Source organism: Antechinus flavipes, chromosome 3 (assembly GCF_016432865.1).
Source record: "Antechinus flavipes isolate AdamAnt ecotype Samford, QLD, Australia chromosome 3, AdamAnt_v2, whole genome shotgun sequence".
NCBI classification, from domain to species: domain Eukaryota; kingdom Metazoa; phylum Chordata; class Mammalia; order Dasyuromorphia; family Dasyuridae; genus Antechinus; species Antechinus flavipes.
The window spans coordinates 589,141,385-589,160,426 of record NC_067400.1 but is presented as its reverse complement, the minus strand read 5'-3'; the positions used below and the strand labels follow the sequence as shown (position 1 = coordinate 589,160,426).

Genomic DNA, 19,042 nt, shown 5'->3' with positions numbered 1-19,042 from the left:
CTGCTAAGCCTTTCCCTTCCCACCACCCACCCTGCCCATTTCACCTTCTACCTGTCACTACTGACCTGTTCTTCCCCAATACTCTCCATACCATTCTTGACACCAGAACTTCCACCTCTAGTCTTCTTGCATCCATGGACTAGAACCTGGAGAAGTCAATTCATATATTTAGAGCTCTCACCCTAGGGCCCGGCCCAGTTGATTGGAGACTGAATGTGTGTCCCAGCCCACATACCCCAGTATAACTGCTGGCTGGTCCTGGAGACTGGCTCATGCTTCTACTTAACTTCCCACCTTCCACTACCCATCCAGACCATCACTGACCTGCTCTTCCCCAGAACTTTCCACACCAGACTTGACGCTTGAATTTCCATTTCTGCTCTTCTTGAATCCATGACCTAGTCCCTAAGGAAATTAATCCAAACAGTTTTGGAAGTCCCTCTCTAGGATCTGGCCCAGTTAATTGGAGACTGAGTATATGTACCCTAGCCTACTTAGCCTAATATATGGCCCTGGCCACTACAGCAGACTTCTACTCAACCTACCACCATCCAGACGTCCACCCAGATTATCCCACTGTGTCATCAACTCACCTGTTCCTCGCCATTGGGACCAGGGCTTCCCATACCAGACTTGAGACCTGCACCTCCACCTCTGGTCTTCTTGAGTCCATGCCCAAGTCCCTGGAAAAGTTGAAACACATTTTTGGAGCTTCTTACGGCAATTAATTGGAGACCCAGTACCACTTAAGCCACTTAGCTTAATGTAGCCATTGACTCTCCCAAGACACCAGACCATACTTCTATCTAATATCCCACAATCCAGCCATCCAGCCTAAAAACAATCCCTAAATTTCAAGTATCCTCAATCAAGAACGATCCTGTGACCCTAGAAGCCCTCTAATACCTTGTTCCTATCCGCTGGGGAAAATGAGCATTGGAGATATTCCTTTGGAAAGAAAAACAAAACAGAATGAAAATGCTGTGGATTTCATTAGCACCTGAGGCCCCTGTGAACTGTCATCACTATGGCCCTTGTATCCCTCCCCACCACAGAATCCAACCCTACCTGTATGATGCCATCTGCAGTCGTTTCCACTTACTTCTTCCAGGCCCCGAAAACTCTGGCCTTCTGACCTGCCTCCTGTGAGGTTAAAAACCCCACTTTCCTGCTTGCTCTCCCTATATTCTTATCTCTATACAGTTTAGCCATCCCCCTTCCCACTTCACATCTGATGAAAATGAGACTCAGGGAGATGCTATAACTTAGCTGAGGTGTCCCTGCTAGAAAGGATCTGTGGGGGGAATGTGAGCCCAGGCTGTTTGACTTCAGAGCCAATGTTCTTTCTAGTCTTTTCCTTCTTTATCTCCAACTTTCGTGGGAAGGCACTCTCTTTCATCCTGATCTTTTCTTCTACTATTCTTTTCGTCTCTAGACACTCTCAGAAACTTAACTTCCTACTAATACTGCCTCCTGGGTTAGTCTCTCCAGTGCAATCTGATTATCCTCTTATTGACTCTGACATCCTTGGGTTAGAAAGAGCAAGCATGTGCTGTTCACTTCCTGACCCCCCCTTTTTAATCACTGCTCAGCAATGTCTCTTCTTTTGAATTGCACTCCATCGGCTTATATCCAAATTCTCATTGCTGCTTTCTAGTAGAATACCAGTTACTCTCCTTCTTTCTTCAATGCCTTATGTACTCTTGCCTTCATCTTTGTCAATCTTAAGATTCATGTGGATGATCTTTAAGTACAATGGATTCCCCAGGTGTTGGGCTCTTCAGCTCCTTTATTCTTTTTTTTTTCTGAAACAATTGGGGTTAAGTGACTTGCCCAGGGTCACACAGCCAGGAAGTGTTAAGTGTCTGAGATCAAATTTGAACTCAGGTCCTCCTGATTTCAGGGCTGGTGCTCTATCCACTGCGCCACCTGGCTACCCTTTCAGCTCCTTTATTCTTATAGAATTACAGAATCATTGAATTAGAGAGTTGGAAGGTACCTCATGGGCCAGCCTGGTCCAACCCATAATCTAAAATGAATACCCAGTGTACCATACCCAACAAGTGGTTATCCAGCCTCTCCTTGAAGGCTGAGCTTTCAAGGCACCCCAACCCACTTTTGCACAGTTCTCTTGGGAAGTTTTTCCTGGCATCAATCTCAAATTTGCTTTTTGGCACTTGCTCCTGGTTTTGTCTTTTGTATCAAACAGAATAAATCTAATTTCTTTTCTTTGTAACAGCCCTTCAAATACTTGAACACAGCCAAGTAAGATTTCTGTTCTCCCTATAAGATTTCCCTTCTCCATCTTAACCATTCCCAGCTCCTTTAGTTACGTGGTGTAGTGCGTAGACAGTTGGACTCAGAGTAAGAAAACCATCTATTCAAATCCAGTTATTTTCTGTGTGATCCTGAGCAAATAATGTTTTTTAGCCCCATTTCCCTCATCTGTACATTGGGGATAATAATAGCATCTACCTCACAAAAGTGTCATGAGACTTCCCTTTAGAAACTCTCCAGCTGACAAAAATCCTCAAAATATGGTGCTTCTTCCCCACCTCAGGGCAGTTCTTTAAGACTAAGTTACAGAGGAATTTTTGTTGATCTGATTGGTAGAGGGAATTTCCAGCTGCATTCCCCAGAGGATTGAGAGGAAAGTGAGAAAAGAAGAAATGGAGATGCTGGGTATGACCCCCTTTTTCAGGGGGTCTAACTGAGGAAAGGGGAGACATAGGATGGAGCTATGGTAAGATTTAGTAAGTTCTCTAAGAATAGAGAAGACTTGAGAGTGCCTTCTCAAGGAAGAACCGGTAGATAGGGAAAAATTGATGATTAGAGAGCTCAAGGGAAGTTTGGTAAAAATAATAATAATAAAGTTGATAAAGTTTTATTAATAATTATTACTTATTGGTGGATAATTCAGAATATATATCTCTCTATCTTTGTAGAAGTAAATAGTCACTGCATTAAATTAAGTAGTATGAGGTTTTTTTTTTTTTTAAAAAAGGTAAAGTTCCTTATTTTGGCAACTGGAAAATGTCTCTTTCCAGCAGCATCAGCCCCTGCTACTACAAGTTCCTCTTTCCAATAAATTACCTAGGTCTAGAGTAACAACCTCTTAAGAAACCACTGAGAAATGTCCTCAAAAAAATTCACAAATTATAGGATGCACTTTAACCCAATAAAATATTCAATCCAGTGGTTATTCCTCCCTAGAAACATCCCAAACCTGCCCAGTAACCTAATATTGCAAATCAACTTGCCTCCTTGTTTTTGTTATACTTCCCTGTTCTTATAAATCTTAGGAATAATCATTAAGTCATGAATAATATGTTAAATCTTATGAATATACTTTTTCCTTTTTTTTTAACCATAAAAATAATACTCTAGAAATCACTCACTTGTCACTAATCACTGAGGGAAGGGATGTCCTGCCTAATTTACTGGCTACCTGCCAGCTTTGTTATTAAAACATTGTGTTCAGATGCTTTGTGCCTCAGAGACTTATCTAAAAAGGATTTTAGATAAAAAAATCATTTATGGGGAATCTACTGGAAGGAATGGGATTAAGTGTACTTACACTAGAGGGATGGGAAAAGGGAACTTCTTTATTGGAGGCTGGAGTAAAGGAGAAGAGAGTAGGGGATGTCAGAGGGATGTTAACACAAAAGGATGAAAAGGGAACTCTAAGCAAATAAACTTTTTAAATTTTTTTTTATTTTTTTGCTGAGGCAATTGGGGTCAAATGACTTGCCCAGAGATAATATAATCTTTTTTTTTTTCAGTGAAATGAAGGCTTAAAGAAGCATCCATCAAATGGAGCATCTGTTCCATTGTGTCAAATGCAATAGAGAATAGATTAGGGAAGGATAGAAAGATGGTCTTGCTGCAGTAAGAGTCTAGTTGAAATTAGACATCTTATATTTATAAAATCTATCCACTCAATATAGCTCTGTGACTTCACTCAGCAGCATAGTAATAGAAATAAAGGAGGCAGGTGAAGGAAGTAATCTGGGATTGGGTTTGGACAAGGAATGACAGGCAATAGAACAAAGGAACAGGTGATTGAGAATAGAGAACGGTGTAGAGTTGAACTGATTCCTCAAAGGATCTAGAATGGGAAAAAAGAGAGTATGATCTGAGCAAGAATGATAATCTGGGGAAGTATTGCAGGGTGGAAAGACTGGAGGTCATGATGAGACTGAAGAATAGGTTTAAAAGCAACAAGGCATAGAAAGAAAATATAAGGGAATTTGAGAATTCTTAACTATGGAAGTGGAAAACTTGCAAATATTAAAATGTTAGGATCAAGGATATGCTCATTTCTGTTTGTATCTAATATGGAGTAGAAAAATAGATTATAGGAGTGGGGTGAATTGAGGAACTGGAAAGTTTGAGTATTTACTGGAACATCACCACGTATGCTGATGTCACCTGTGCAGATGACTCTAAGATCTATATATAGAGCCCTAATCCCTTGAGTTTTGGTCCCCCCTATCAACAACTGCCTATTGAACATTTTAAATTTGACATCCCATAGTTAACTCAAATTGAAAAGGTCCAAAAATAAGATGCAGTACATAGAGTGCCAAACCTGGAGTCAGGAAATCTCATCTTCCTGAGTACAAATCTTCACTCTTACTAGCTGTGTGATCCTGGACAAGTCACTTAACTCTATTTCCCTCAGTTTCCTCATCTATCCAATGAACTGGAGAAGGAAATGGCAATCCGACTCCAGTAACTTTACAAGAAAATGAGGTCACAAAGAGGGACATGATGGAGTGAAATGATTGGAGGATAACAGGAACAGAATTCCTTGTCTTTCCCCTCAAATCTACCCATCTTCCAAACATGCCTTTTATTATCATGATCACCACCAGCCTCACAAACTCAATTTCATCCTTGATTCCTCATTTGCACCTATCCCATATATCCAATTTGTTTTAAAAACGCCATTCTCCCTCCACAGAATCTCTTCTCTTCACTCACATAGCTACCCCCCTGGTAGCTGTTTACTAGTACAGACCCTCCAAGTACCTTAGGGAACTCAACCAGTAAGTTGTACTGGAGCCAGTACATCATCACCAACCAAAGTTTTGCCTACAATCACCTGGATGAAATACGGATCTTTAAAAATTTGTTTTTAGTAGATGTGGTCATTCCAAATACTTATAATTTTCAAACTTCATAGAACAATAAAAACCAAAACTCCATAGAATATTAAACATGAAAGTGTGAAGACTGCATTAGCACCCTGGATACCTTAGAATCAGCTGGAGTCAGGATAAGCAAAAGTCCTTGGTCTTTATTCTTGGTCTTTAGGGATAGAAGTGAACAGGATGGACATAAGACCTTCCTTCTCTCCCTCTACCACCAAAGTGACCCTGGCTTGTCTTACTCCACCCCCTAATCCTTTCCACAATTCTCTGTATATACCAAAAGACTGAATCAGCATAGAATAGTGGGAAGGGCCATTTTCCAAGCATATGCTATTAGAGTATTGTCCAATTGGTACTTAGCCTTAAATGCTGGGTTGTCCAACCTCAGCGCATCAACTCAGCGTTTCAGTTCTTTACATGAAAGAATCATAACAGGTTAGCAAGTTGTCCCAGGACCATTTCTATCTCAAACCTCATCAAAAAAAGATGAAATAACACTAATCTTCACCATGATAGTACTGATAACTAACATATATGTCACATTCTAAGGTTTGTAATTCACTTTAGACATTATGTCATTTAAGCTTCTCAACAACCCTCTGAATTAGATACTACAGGTATTAAAAGTCTCATTTATTTCAAGGAAGCCAAGGTTTAGACTTGCCTGTCTACGCACATAACCAGTAAGTATTGGAAGTAGGATTCAAACTAAGGTCTTCTTGGCTTTGCCGATGGATAAATTTTTGACACAATGATGACTGATGAAGAGGGCTTACATTTAAGGGGAGTTGTATATGAGTCAAGAGTGTGCCTTGGTAGCCAAAAGAAGTATGTCTTAAAACGCATAATAGAAGTCTAGATGATGTGCTCAGCAACCTGAAGAATGGGTTCACTTCTAGATGTCAAGAACATTCATAAGCCGGAGAATGTCTGGAGGAGTACTAGCGGAATGGTGAAGGATCTGAAAACCAGCTATGTGCCTTGCACTGTGCTAAGCACTCTCCTAATGTTATCTCATTTGATTCCTACTATTATGATCCCCATTGTACAGTTGAGGTCAAGGGATTTTGCCTCAGGTCTCACAAATAGTAGATAGAACTGAGCCTGGAGAAGAGAATTCTCAGAAGGAGAACTGAGTGACAGCTGTTGCCTAGCATTGGAAGGATTGTCCCAAGGAAGAGGGAGAAGATTTGGATAGCCCTGGAAGGCAATCTAAAAGTAGTGGGTGCACATCATAGGAAGTTAGTCAGCTCTGGCTTAAAATAAAGGGAATCTTCTGTGTATGATCCTGATTTACACATCCACACCCACACACATACACACAGAGCTCTAGAATCACCTAGAGGTTCCCTGAAGCTTGCAGGACTGGGCTGGGCAAACTCACTTGATTCTCATGACATCCTTTTGCTGACTTCTCAGAACGAGGCTGGGCTTTAACCTCACACCCCTGAACGCTCATGGTGGTTGATGCTGATGCTGATACTGAAATGTACTCCGTCCTGTCCTTTTCTGAGCGGAAAGAGTCTTTCCTGGAGGAAAGAGTCACCTGAGTGTTACCATCTGCAATCTATTCTCCAGGCCACCTGATGCCTCCCAAGGCTGTAGGTTCCATGACTCCTCTGTAATGCCCTTCGAGGGCACAGAGGCAAGGTGAGAGTGGTCTTCCATGATAGGAACCTCAAAGTAGGAGAGACTCCCACTGCAGTGCCCTCCCCTTCCATTTCTCCCTGATGATTTCCATCCTCAGTCCCCAGCTCCAATCCCCCTCCTCTAAGAGTCTTCCCAATCACCCACTTGAGAATAATAATCCCTTCCTCTTTGCTGTTTTAGTACTCTGATTTGTATTCTCTTTATCTGTGTTTATTATTATCTTCCTGATTAGATTCCATTAAATTCCATTAAGGCAAGAATCTGTCGCACATAGCCTGCTCCTAGTGTTGCATTTTCTGCACTTACAAGGTATTCAATAGACAATTGCTGTGTAAATGTGAACCATTATTAGAACACAGAATGGTAGAGATGGAAGGGACCTTACGACAGAGTTTGTCCAAGTTGGAACAGAGAACTCAAAATGTCAGAATCGGGAAGCACTTTAGAACAGAAAATAATGAAACTAGGAATTGAACAGAAGAGCATAGACTGTCAGAACCGGGAGAGCCCTTAGAACCCAGGATGTCAGAGCTGGGAGACATCTTAGAACATGGTATGTCAAAGCTGAGAAGATCCTCAGAGTATAGAATGTCACAGCTGGGAGGTGATTGAGACCTGAGTCTGAGCTCCTTTTTTGCAGATTAGGGCCATTGAAGGCAAATAACTTGCCCAAGACCAACAGCTGACTAGTCTCCATTCCTTGATCACTGGAAGAACCAATCTAGAACCTGTTTTTCCTGAAGCGCAGCCAGAAAAAGCTGAGGAAGACAAGTAGCCTGAGAGTGTGTTCCACCGGGCCCACAAAGAAAGAGCCTTTGAGGGTCCTTGAGGCTGGGGCTTAGTCTATTTCAAGGTCAATTGGTCAATTTCAAGGGAGCATTGATAATTCCCAATTCAGCCAATGCTTATCAAGTGACAGGTGAGTTCTCCCAATGTACTAAGGCAGCGGTAGTCTGGGAGGACTGATCTGCATATTACTTATACAGCTGGGCCCTTTCCCCCTTGAATCTTGAATGCATTCTCTCCTAGAATGGGAGTTAGTCATTATCTATTACACTACGATGCCCTCCATAGCATGTATCCATGTCAGATATACTGTAATTTCACCCCAAGAAATGCCCCACACACTCAGAGAGCACACACACAAACATGACAAAGCTCAACACATGCTGACATTACACGTAGAACACATACCAACACACGTACATAATTATCCTTTCCACATCATGGGGTCAGGGCACAGCATCCCTGTGACATGGAAAATCTGCCCTCCCTTTGTACCAGAGAGGGAGTTTCAATTAGTATCATATTAAACGATAAAATAGGTTGATATTATGCAATATTACACAAATATTTTATGCATTTCTGAGTTTCTAAACTCTTTTTGTGCCATCTGTTGGCCTGCACACGTCCTCTGTGGCTTCCGCAAAACTCCTACAAGATTCCCACTTTCTTTCTTGCGCCGACCCTCGGCAGTGGAATTGTGTGGGGAAAGCCGTGATGTGGAAGGGATGACTACATGCGATACGTACCTTCACACACTCACACTCCCAAACTTCTCACACATAGGGACACATACACACACAGATTTTTCGGTCCCTCCTCCCAGGGGGAGAGGACATTCCAGTCACCCTTGGGAAGAGAAGTTGGGCCCTGGAGGTGAAGTTTCCTTGAAGCCAGTCCTCTCAGCTCACCCGGCCCCGGCCCCAGAGCGGGGCCGCCTTCCCTTAGCCCTGTCATTGAAAGGCCCTTTCTCTGCAGCTTCTCCCCGTCCCAGGGTCTGCTCTGACCCCCCAGGAGCCAATGTAGTCAGCCTCCCTCTTGCTCCTCCTGCTCCTGCCTCCTGCTCCCTGGCTTGGAACAGATCCGAGTGTTTCCCGGTCTGAGACTTCGCCACAACTTGCTCCCTGCTGGTACCACTGCCTCCGATGGAATCCAGCCACGGATACCGCCCCTGGAGGAGAGACAGCCCCCAAGCATATTGGCCTCCTCCTGGTTCATGGAAGGAAACCAGCCAGATGCCCCCCATAGAGCCTCCCTGCCCACGGGCCAGTGGGGAGCCCCTCTGGGGCAGGGTGGGAGGGAGGTGAGCAGAGGTGGGCAGGAAGGTTGGGGGGGAAGGGCTAGTGGAGTTGTTGGAGGAGGGGATCACTTTGGGGGGCGTTGGGACCCCTGGCGAGCAGAATACCTTCAGATTAGTTCTGTCTTGTTCTGAGATGAGGCTGAGAATGTGCAGCACCATCTGAGGAGAGAAGGAGCTGGAGCTCAGGAGGGGCCAACAGAGAGCGAGGGAAAGGGAGGGTTTCCCAGGGGCAGACCAGCAGTCTAGGGTCGGCTTTGCCTTAGTCCTGGACTTGGTCAACAGAGCCAACTTCTGTTACATATCACCTAGAGGCACTGTGCAGTGGTAAGGGCACTGAATGGAAAGTCAGAAGTGCTGGGTTCAAATCCCAGCCCTGTCATCTACTACCTCCATGAGCCTGGGGGAATCACTCCATCTCATCCTTTGCAAGAATCCTTCTATTCCTACATCCTGTGATATGCGGGGGTGTTGAGGGCCATGTCGTCACCCTTTGATAATGACCTGAAATCTTATCCACGTGGGTCCTCCCTCCAGCAGCGGAGATTGGTACCCATCCGGGCTTGGTCATCCCAGGGGACTCTTGCCCACCTCCATCATCTCTCAAACGCCCCAAGCCCTGCGCTGGCTGCCGTGTCTCGCCCTTCTCTTTGGATCTGCCCCTGATAGCTGAAATTTCACCACAAAAACCTAAGGCACTGGGGCTAAGGCGTTACTCCTTGCCCTGTAGAGACTGTCATACGCCCCGAGTCTTTGAATGGAAAGATAGCATTAGTCACTAACACCTGAATGATAAATTAGGTGAGGTCCCTTCTCCCCCAGACTCCATAGGGAAGGAGGGGATCAAAGACTGGAGAGGGACCGTGAGTCCACATAGAGCGGGTAGCCTAGGATCAAAGGAGGAGGCCCGACCACCTTCCGCCTTGGCCTGAATGCCCTGTGGATGACACCTTCCCCAGACTCAGCGCTCAAGGACACAGCTGTTAGTGAGAACTGATGGAGCCGGCGAGCCCCGGCAGGGGTGGAGGCCGATCCCAGATGCTCCCCAACTTAGGTGCCCACTCTGCATTACCTGACCAACTCCTGGTGTGATTTTTGGAACTCTCTCTCGACTGTAGTTGACATTCCTCCTGCCTGTTGCTACTGGGGGCTCCAGAACACCATCTAGCTCTGCCAGTTGCTGTCCCTGAGCTGGGATAGGGGTCTGAGAAGGCGCCAGCCGCTGCACCTGGGCTCCCTTGGAAACAGTCCCCAAAAGGTGTTGTCCATTCCATAAACCCAATCACCTCTGGAGCAAACCATCTAGATCCTGGAAAATTGTCCTGCTCTAAGAGGGCTGGGGTTTCTGGAACTCCAAGCTAGGGGTGGTCCTAGAATCACAGAACCTAAAAATGTTAAAACGCTGGAAAAGGGCCTTAGAAAATAGAGTAAGGGAGCAGCTAGGTGCACAGTGGATAGAACACTAGCCCTGCACTCAGGAGGACCCGAGTTCAAATACAACCTCAGATACTTACTAGCTGGGTGACGCTAAACAAATCACTTAATCCTAATTGTCACCCCACCCCCCAAAAGAAAAGAAAATAGAATGAAGCTGCGTGGTTACACTGAGACCTGAGTTTGGAGTCTGAAAACTGGAGGGGATCACTTCCTAGGTCTACCACTTGTGTGCTTTTGGACAAGGCACTTCAACCCTCTGGGCCCTCGGTTCTTCACCTACAAGATGAGAGGGTTGGACCAGATGACCTTCCAGACTTAAGTTTGTGAGCGTATGGATTGAAGTAAGTGTGCTTATAGGCGCATTCATTCGTGTACGTTCGTGGGGCCCTTGGGTGGACGTGGGTGACAGGTGGGGTGTATTTTGGCCATATGTATCTTAGAACATAGAATGTTAGAACTGGAAGGGAGATGATCTAATCCAAACCCTCTTATTTTGACAGATGGGGGAAACCGAACCCCAGGGAGGTGAGGTGACTTGTGAAGTCGTGACAGGGCCGGGACTTTGCCACTCAACACCCTCTCACTTGCCCCAAAGTGGCCTTAGAACCATTATCCTAGGGCAATGGACTTGGGACCCCCGTGTAGTCCTGTTGGCCTATGACCCTCCATTTCCCCCTTGGATTCAACCAATCCCTCCCTGCTTCCTCCCCACACCCCTGGGGGGCATCCCTGTGCTCTTACTTCACACCAGGCCAGCCGGGCCCTCAAGTTTTTCCCTCGTCCCTTGGTGGTTCTCCCTTCTCCCATTTGGGCTCGAGAAGGTTCTCCTATCTCCTTCCCCCCCATAGGCTTCTCTTGGCTCACTCCTCCAATTGTTGTAGCTTGTCTCTTCCTCAGAATTCTCAGGCCCTGACATTCCAGGGTCTGGATTTTAAAGGGCCAGGCTGAATCAGCCCCTCCACTGGAGCTGGTGATGAGCAGATAGGGCTGGGACTGGCAGGATGACAAACTCATAGCCCAAAACTGGGCTGGAATACGACCTTTTCTAGCCTGATAAATCTTTCCAGTCAATTACATATCACAACAAGGAAGGTTGTTGAGGGAAAATATCAAAGTATTCACTTAAAAAACTATTCTGAATCTATTTATGCAATATATTTAATCAGGTGAGAGGTGAGTGCCAAGTAGATACTAAAGGTTGACAAAGAACCCCAAAAAGGGCTCAGCAAGCCCTCATATCAGAGGTGCTTGTCCTCTTTGACCGGATGTTCAAAACCCCAAGAAGCTTCAAGTTGTAGCATGTGCAGTGGCCCCACTCCAGTAAAGTGTTTCAGCAGAAGGTCAAACCAGGTTGAGGGGAACCAACAAGCCTCATGCCCATCAGTGAGTTAGGGGGATGCCTGTCCCAAGCATGTAACATCCTGCTTTCTTTTCATTTAAAACAGGCTAAGATGACAGGAAAAGATAACAATGAATGTTGAAGGGATGTAGGAAAACTAGGACACTGCTACATTGTTGGTGGAACTGTGAATGGATCCAACCATTCTATAGAGCAATTTGGAACTATGCTCAAAAAGTTATCAATCTGTGCATACTCTTTGTCTCAGCAGTGTTACTGCTGGGCTTGTAACCTAAAGAGAATCTTAAAGGAGTGAAAGGGACCCACATGTGCAAAAATATTTGTGGCAGCCCTTTTTGTAGTAGCAAGAAACTGGAAACTGAGTGGATGCCCATCAATTGGAGAATGACTGAATAAGTTATGGTATATGAAGGTGATGGAATATTATTGTTGTATAAGAAACAATCAGCAGGATGAATACAGAGAGGCCTGGAGAGACTTACAGGAACTGATGTTAAGGAAGCAAGCAAAATTAAGAGAATATTGTACACAGCAACAACAAGATTATGTGATGATCAGTTCTGATACACCTGGCTCTTTTTTCAACATTGAGGTGACTCAAGGAAATTCCAATAGACTTGTGATGGAAAATGCCATTCACATCCAGAGAGAGCACTATGGAGACTGAATGTGCATCAAAGCATAGATTTTTTTCACCTTTTTATTGTTTGTTTTTTTCCCCTTTTTATCTGGTTTTTCTTGTAAGAGAAAGGAGAGGAAGAATAATTTGGAATGCAATGTTTTTGCAAAAGTAAATGTTGAAAACTATCTTTGCATGTATTTGGAAAAATAAGGACAAATAGTTATTGCAAAAAAAAAGTCTGTTATTAAACCAATGCCTTCTTTTTATTTTACTTTTCTCAATTACATATAAAAATATTTTAAAATTCTTTTTTAAAAATTGAGCTTCTCTCTCTTTGTCTCTCTCTGTGTGTGTGTCTCTGTCTGTGTCTGTCTTTGTCTCTGTTTCTATGTCTGTTTCTGTCTCTCTCTGTCTCTTTCTCTCTCTCTCTCTCCCCTTCCCTTCCCCTTTTCTTGATTTGATATGCATGTTAAAGTCAGGCAAAACAGCTTTCTATATTAGCCATGTTATAAAAGAAAACACAGACAAAAACAAAAACAAAAAAACCAAAACCAACAACCCAACCCCCAAACAAACAAGCCTAGAAAAATAAAGTACAAAAAAGTATGCTTCAATCTCTAATCAAATCAAATATTAACAATTCTTTCTCTGGAAGTATATAGTATTTTTTGTCCTAAGTACTTTGGAACATTTTTCATAAATATCTTTGATTTCTTCTTCAGAAAACTGCCTATTTATATCATTTAATCATTTACTAATTGGAGGATGACTGCTGTTCTAATAATTTGACTCAGTTCTCTATATATTTAAAAAATGAAACCTTTATCAGAGAAACTTATTCTAAATTTCTGCCCCCTTCCAAACTCAGTTTTCTGCTTTCCTTTTGGCACATGCACTCCCAATATTTGCTTACTTATAAAAATTAATTATAAGATAAAAGTATACATAATTAATAATGTTTATATAGAATATAACAAAAATTAAATAACACAAATTAGCACCACTGTGTCAATAATTATGTATATTAGTAAAACAAATGAAATTTAAAATTTTTGCAGAATTAAATAAAGATGAAATTATATTTGTTGAGGAAGAATGGATGACAAGTACAAAAGTTGAAAGGGAAGGTAGAGGTGGAATGGGGTAAATTATATCACATGGCATAAAAGACCTATTACAGTGGAGGGAAAAAAGAGAAGAGGATGAAAATGTCTTGAATCTTACTCTCATTGAATTTGGCTCAAAGAGGGAATAACAAATATTCAGAGGATTTTTACCCTATAAGGAAATATGTGGGCAGGGGGAAAAAAAGGGAGGCGATCTGAGAAAAGAGAGATCAATTTGGGGGTGGGGGGTCAAAAGCAAAACACTGGTGAAGAGGAATGGGGTGAAAAGAGAAAAAATATAAACAGGGAGTAAAGTAGAAAAATAGTAATCATAACTGTGAATGGGAATAACTCATAAAAAACAGATAAAACAGAAGCAGATAGTAGAGTAGATTAAAAAATCAGAATCCTACAATATGTTGTTTACAAGAAATGAATTTGAAACAGAGAGACATATACAGAATAAAGATATAAGCTGGAACAGATTCTATTATACTTCAGTTGAAGTAAAAAAAAAAAAAGCAGGGGGTAGAAATCATGATCTTAGACAAAGCAAAAGCAAAAATAAAGCTAATTAAAAGAGGCAAAGGAAGCAAGCTACATCTTGCTAAAAGGTACCATAGACAATGACATAATTATCAAAACTAAACATATATAACCCAAATGTATAATGTCCAGATTTCTAAAGAAGTTATATGAATTTCAGGAAGAAAAAGGCAGTAAATCTATACTAGTAGAGGACCCTCAATTTTCCCCTCTCAGAACTAGATAAATCTAACTACAAAATAAACAAGGAAGTAGTTAGGGAGGTGAATAGAATTTTAGAAAAGTTAGATATGATAGACTTCTAGAGAAAACCTGAACAGGCATAGAAAGGAATACACCTTTTACTCAATGGTACTTGCCACCTACACAAAAATTGACTATATATTGGACATAAAAATTTCACGATCAAATAGGAAGATTAAATATATTCTTTTCAGATCATGATGCAACAAAAGTTAAATTTAATAAAAAGTTGTGGAAAGATAGATTAAAAATTAATTGAAAATGAAATAACCTATTCCTAAAGAACGAATGGTTCATATGCCAAAGGGCTATAAAACTATGTATACCCTTTGATCCAGCAATAGCACTACTGAGTCTGTATCCCAAAGAGATCATAAAAGAGAAAGGACCCACATGTGCAAAAATGTTTGTAGCAACCCCTTTTTTTAGTAGCAAGGAATTGGAAATCAACCAGATACTTATCAAATGGTGAATGACTGAATAAGTTATGGTATATGAATGTAATGGAATATTATTGTTCTATAAGAAATGATGAGCAGGCTGATTTCAGAAAAAGCTATAAAGACTTATATGACCTGATACTAAAAGAAGTGAGCAGAAACAAGAGAACATTGTATACAATAATAACAAGATTATGCGATGGTCTGCTTTTTAATAGTGAGGTGATTCAAGGCAATTCTAATAGACTTGTGATGGAAAATGCCATCTACATCCAAAGAGAACTATGGAGATTGAATGTGGATGAAAGCAAAATATTTTCTTTTTTTTTTTTTTAATTTCTCATGATTTTCCCCCCTTTAATCTGATTTTTCTTGCACAACATGACAAATACAAAAATATTTAAAAGAATCACACATATTTGACCTATATCAGATCACTTGCAGACTTGAGAAGAGAGAAGGTAAGGGAGGGAGAAAATTTTGGAACATAAAGTCTTACAAAAAACAAATGTTAAAAATTATCTTTTACAAATATTTGGAAAAATAAAATAGGTTTTGAAAAATTTTTTAAAAAGAATGAATGGTTCAAACAACAAATCGTATAAACAATCCATAATTTCAACAAAGAGAATGACAACAATGGCAGATTTATGGGGGGAAATTTATATTTCTAAACAAATCAATAAAATAGAGAAAGAGCAGATCAATGAATTGAGCATGGAATTTAAAAAAAACTAGAAAAAGAACAAATTAAAAACCCCCAGTTAAATACCAAATTGGAAATCCTGATAATCAAAGGAGAAAATTTGAAAATTGAAGATAACTTTCTTAATTAATTAAACCAAGAACTGGTTTTATGCAAAAATAAAATAAATAAACCATTAGTTAATTTGATTTTTAAAAAGAAAGAAGAAAAACAAATTACCAGTATCAAAAATGGAAAGGGTGATTTTATCACCAATGATGAGGAAATCAAAGCAATAAATTAAAAATTACTTTGGCTAATTGTATGCCAATAAATTTTACAATCTAAATAAAATAGATAAATATTTATAAAAATATAAATTACCCAGATTAACAGAAGAAATAGAATACTTAAATAACCCCATTTTAGAAAAAGAAATTGAGCAGAAAGGCTGCACATCACTGAATTAATGATTCAGCAAGGGAATGCAATACCTGAATTCTCCATAAAGTAAGTCTTTTAAATCCTATCTTTCTAAGAGGCAATTGTCTTTCCTTTGGTCATCAAAGGGCACACAAGCCACGAACACATAGGATGATCCACACGGTGGATATGGGAAATCATCCACATATGTGCCCAAACCATCAGAAACTCTTTTCCCTCCCTCCTTTTCCCTCTCTTCCCATGCCCTTCTCCTCTTGATGAATAATATATGTCTGTGATTTAGTCATTACTTACTTTCTTTTCTTTTTTTTCTTGTTATTTTTGTTCTGACATTTGGTTATTTATGGGGTTTGATGCATAAATAAAGGAAGTTTTAAAAATAACTGATCTTTATAAAGTGCTTTACAATTTGCAAAGCACTTTACATGCATGATTTCATTTGGGTCTCACAATTCAATGAGATAGGTACTGTAATAAGAATTATCACCATTTCACAGCTGAAGAAACTAAGGCTCACAGGGAGTTAAACTACTTATCACGCAGTTAGAAGCAGAAAGGCCAGAGTTGAAAGTTGATTTTCACTTCAAAGCCATCAATTTATCGAGGATTATATTTTTTTTATGAAGCTCTTTCATAAACTGAGCTGCCAGGAGAATTTCAAATCCAGGTTCAAAGTACTCTATGGTTCTACACACTTAAAATTATAACTTTTGAGCACATGCTTCTGTAATTGCTCTTCAAAATAGACAGCAAAGGGAACAATTAGCTGAAAACAAAAGTATTTGTAAACAAAGGCATTTCCTAGACTACTAGAAGAAGCACTTTTTCCCCCTCTTAGAGCATTCTTCTCCACTCCACCTCTTACCTCTATGGAAGAGAAAGTGGCAAACCACTTCAGTATCTTTGCCAAGAAAATCTCAAATGGAGTCCCGAAGAGTCAGCTATGAATGAAAGACCACTGATCAACAACTGAAAGCCCCTCTTCCCCCCCAAAAAAAAAAACAAAAAAAAAAATTCTTAAGGAACATGGAGGTACAGATGGGAGTTATGACATAATAGCTATTTTCAAATATTTGGAGAACTGTCATGAAGATGAGAGATTAGATTTTGTCTGCTTGGCTCCAGAGTATTGAAATAGGAACAGTGGACTGACGTTAATAATGGCAAAGTTGGGGTTAATATAAAGGAAAACTTACTACCAGATTTAAAACTGTTGAAAAGTGGAAGAAGAGATTTTATAACATAGAATGTCAGAACTGAGAGAGACTTTAGAACATAAAATGTCAGAGGTGGAAGGGATCTCTTAAGTTTTCTTAGGTCAGAGAAATGTCTCACTCCAACCTTTTGTTGGCTCTACTGCTCCAAAATTTGATTTGAGGCATTATTTTAAAGTTGTTTGGAGGGAAATGTTGGGAGAGTTTAGCTGTGTAGTTGCTCTTAATCCGCCATCTTGGTTTTGCCCTCTCTTTCATTCTTTCTAGAGGATATGATGATATACTGAGAAAACCCTAGAGAATCAATTAAAAACTAGTTGAACAGTTTTAACACAGTTTCATGACATAAAATAAACAGAAAAATCATTATCATTTGTATATATTGCCAACAAAACCAAGCAGGAAGAGAGAGAAAGAAAATTTCCATTTGAAATAATTGCAGACATTACAAAATACTTGGGAGCTTACCTACCAAGACAAACTGAGGAACTCTATAAACACAATTACAAAACACTTTTCACACAAATAAAGACATATGTAAACAACTGGAGAAATATTAATTTCTGATGGGTAGGCTACCCATTCCTACCTAAATTAATTAATTTATTTGGTGCTGTACCAGTCGGACTACTAAAAATTATTTTATAAATCTAAAAAAATAACCAAAAAAATCATCTGGAAGAACAAAAGGTCAAGGATATAAAGAAAATCAATTTTTAAAAATCTGAAGAAGTGGACCTAGCATTATTAGATTTCAAACTATGCTATAAAGTGATAATCATGAAAAATAAGCTAATACTGGATAAAAAATAGAGTAGTAGATCAGTAGAATAGCAGTAATAAATGATCATAGTAATCTAGTATTTGCTACACCCAAGATCCAAAAATTAACTGACAAAAATTGCTGGGAAAACTGGAAAGTAGTATGGGAGAAGCTAAGGATAGACCAACAACACACACTGTATACTAAGAAAAGGTCAAAATGAGTACATGATTTAGAGATAAAGGATGATATCATAAGCAAATTAAGGGAGCATGGACAATTTTACCTGTCAGATCTATAGGTAATAAAAGATTTTATGACCAAACAAAAGCCAGAGGAGCATTACATGATATAAAATGGATAATTTTGATTACACAAAATCAAAAAGGTTTTGCACAAACAAAATCTACGTAATCAAAATTAGAAGGAAAGCAGAAAACTGAAGTGGGAGGTAGGCAGGAATTTAGAGCAAGCTTCTTTGAGAAAGGTCTCATTTCTCAAATATACAGAAACCAATAGAACCAAATTTATAAAAGAGCATACTCCAATTGATAAATGGTCAAAGGATAAAAACAGGCAGTGTTTAGAAGAAAAAAATCCAAATTATCAATATTAAAATTCTCTAAATAATTATTGATTCGAGAAATGCTAGTTAAAATAATTTTGAGGTACCACTTCACATCTATTAGATTGGCTAACATGACAGAAAAGGAAAATGGCACATTCTGGATGGGATATAGAAAAAATTAGGGACATTAATGCACTGTTGGTAGAATTGTAAACTGGTCCAACCATTCTGGAAAGCAATTTGGAACTATGCCCAAAGGTCTATAAAACTGTGCATAGCCTTTGACCTAGCAATACCAATACCAACTTTGTATCTCAAAGAGAGGAAAACAAAAAACCCCTATGTACAAAACTATAAAAGCTTTTTTTTTTTTGTATCAAAAAAATTGCAGGTGAGGTATGCCTATCAGTTGGGAAATAGCTAACCAAGTTATGGTATATGATTGTAATAGAATACGATTTTATAAGAAATGACAAGAGGAGTAGTTTTAGAAAAACCTGGAGACTTATATGAACTGATGCAAAGTGAAGTTATCAGAACCAGGAGAACACTGTACACAGAAATAGCGATATTGTAAGGATGATCAACTGTGAAAGACTTAGTTTACTCTGATCAAGCTAATGATCCAAGACAATTCCAAAGGACCCATGTTGAAAAAAAGGACCCAATCTTCAGAGAGACAAATGATTAACTCTGAGTGCAGATTGAGGTATATTTTTTCCTTTACA

The 19,042-nt window shown here is 40.1% G+C and overlaps 1 protein-coding gene across 9 annotated transcripts in view; it reads right to left on the bottom strand.

Annotated features, from left to right (window-relative positions):
* Positions 1–19,042, bottom strand: part of SPATA21 (spermatogenesis associated 21) — a 42,175-nt gene that overhangs the window by 21,424 nt on the left and 1,709 nt on the right. For 4 of the 9 annotated variants that reach the window (XM_051988438.1, XM_051988437.1, XM_051988441.1 and 1 more), the window contains exons 1-9: positions 11,065–11,352; positions 9,959–10,123; positions 8,995–9,048; positions 8,501–8,760; positions 6,541–6,685; positions 907–948; positions 594–683; positions 325–405; positions 66–146 (exon numbers count right to left, since the gene is read on the bottom strand). In XM_051988438.1, the coding sequence (XP_051844398.1) occupies positions 66–146; positions 325–405; positions 594–683; positions 907–948; positions 6,541–6,685; positions 8,501–8,760; positions 8,995–9,048; positions 9,959–10,123; positions 11,065–11,337 (1,191 nt within the window). In that variant the 5' untranslated portion in view covers positions 11,338–11,352. Of the gene's footprint in view, positions 1–65; positions 147–324; positions 406–593; positions 684–906; positions 949–6,540; positions 6,686–8,500; positions 8,761–8,994; positions 9,049–9,958; positions 10,124–11,064; positions 11,514–19,042 lie in introns of those variants that run through there. The other 5 variants (XR_007952293.1, XR_007952292.1, XM_051988440.1 and 2 more) reach the window with 5 other exon arrangements.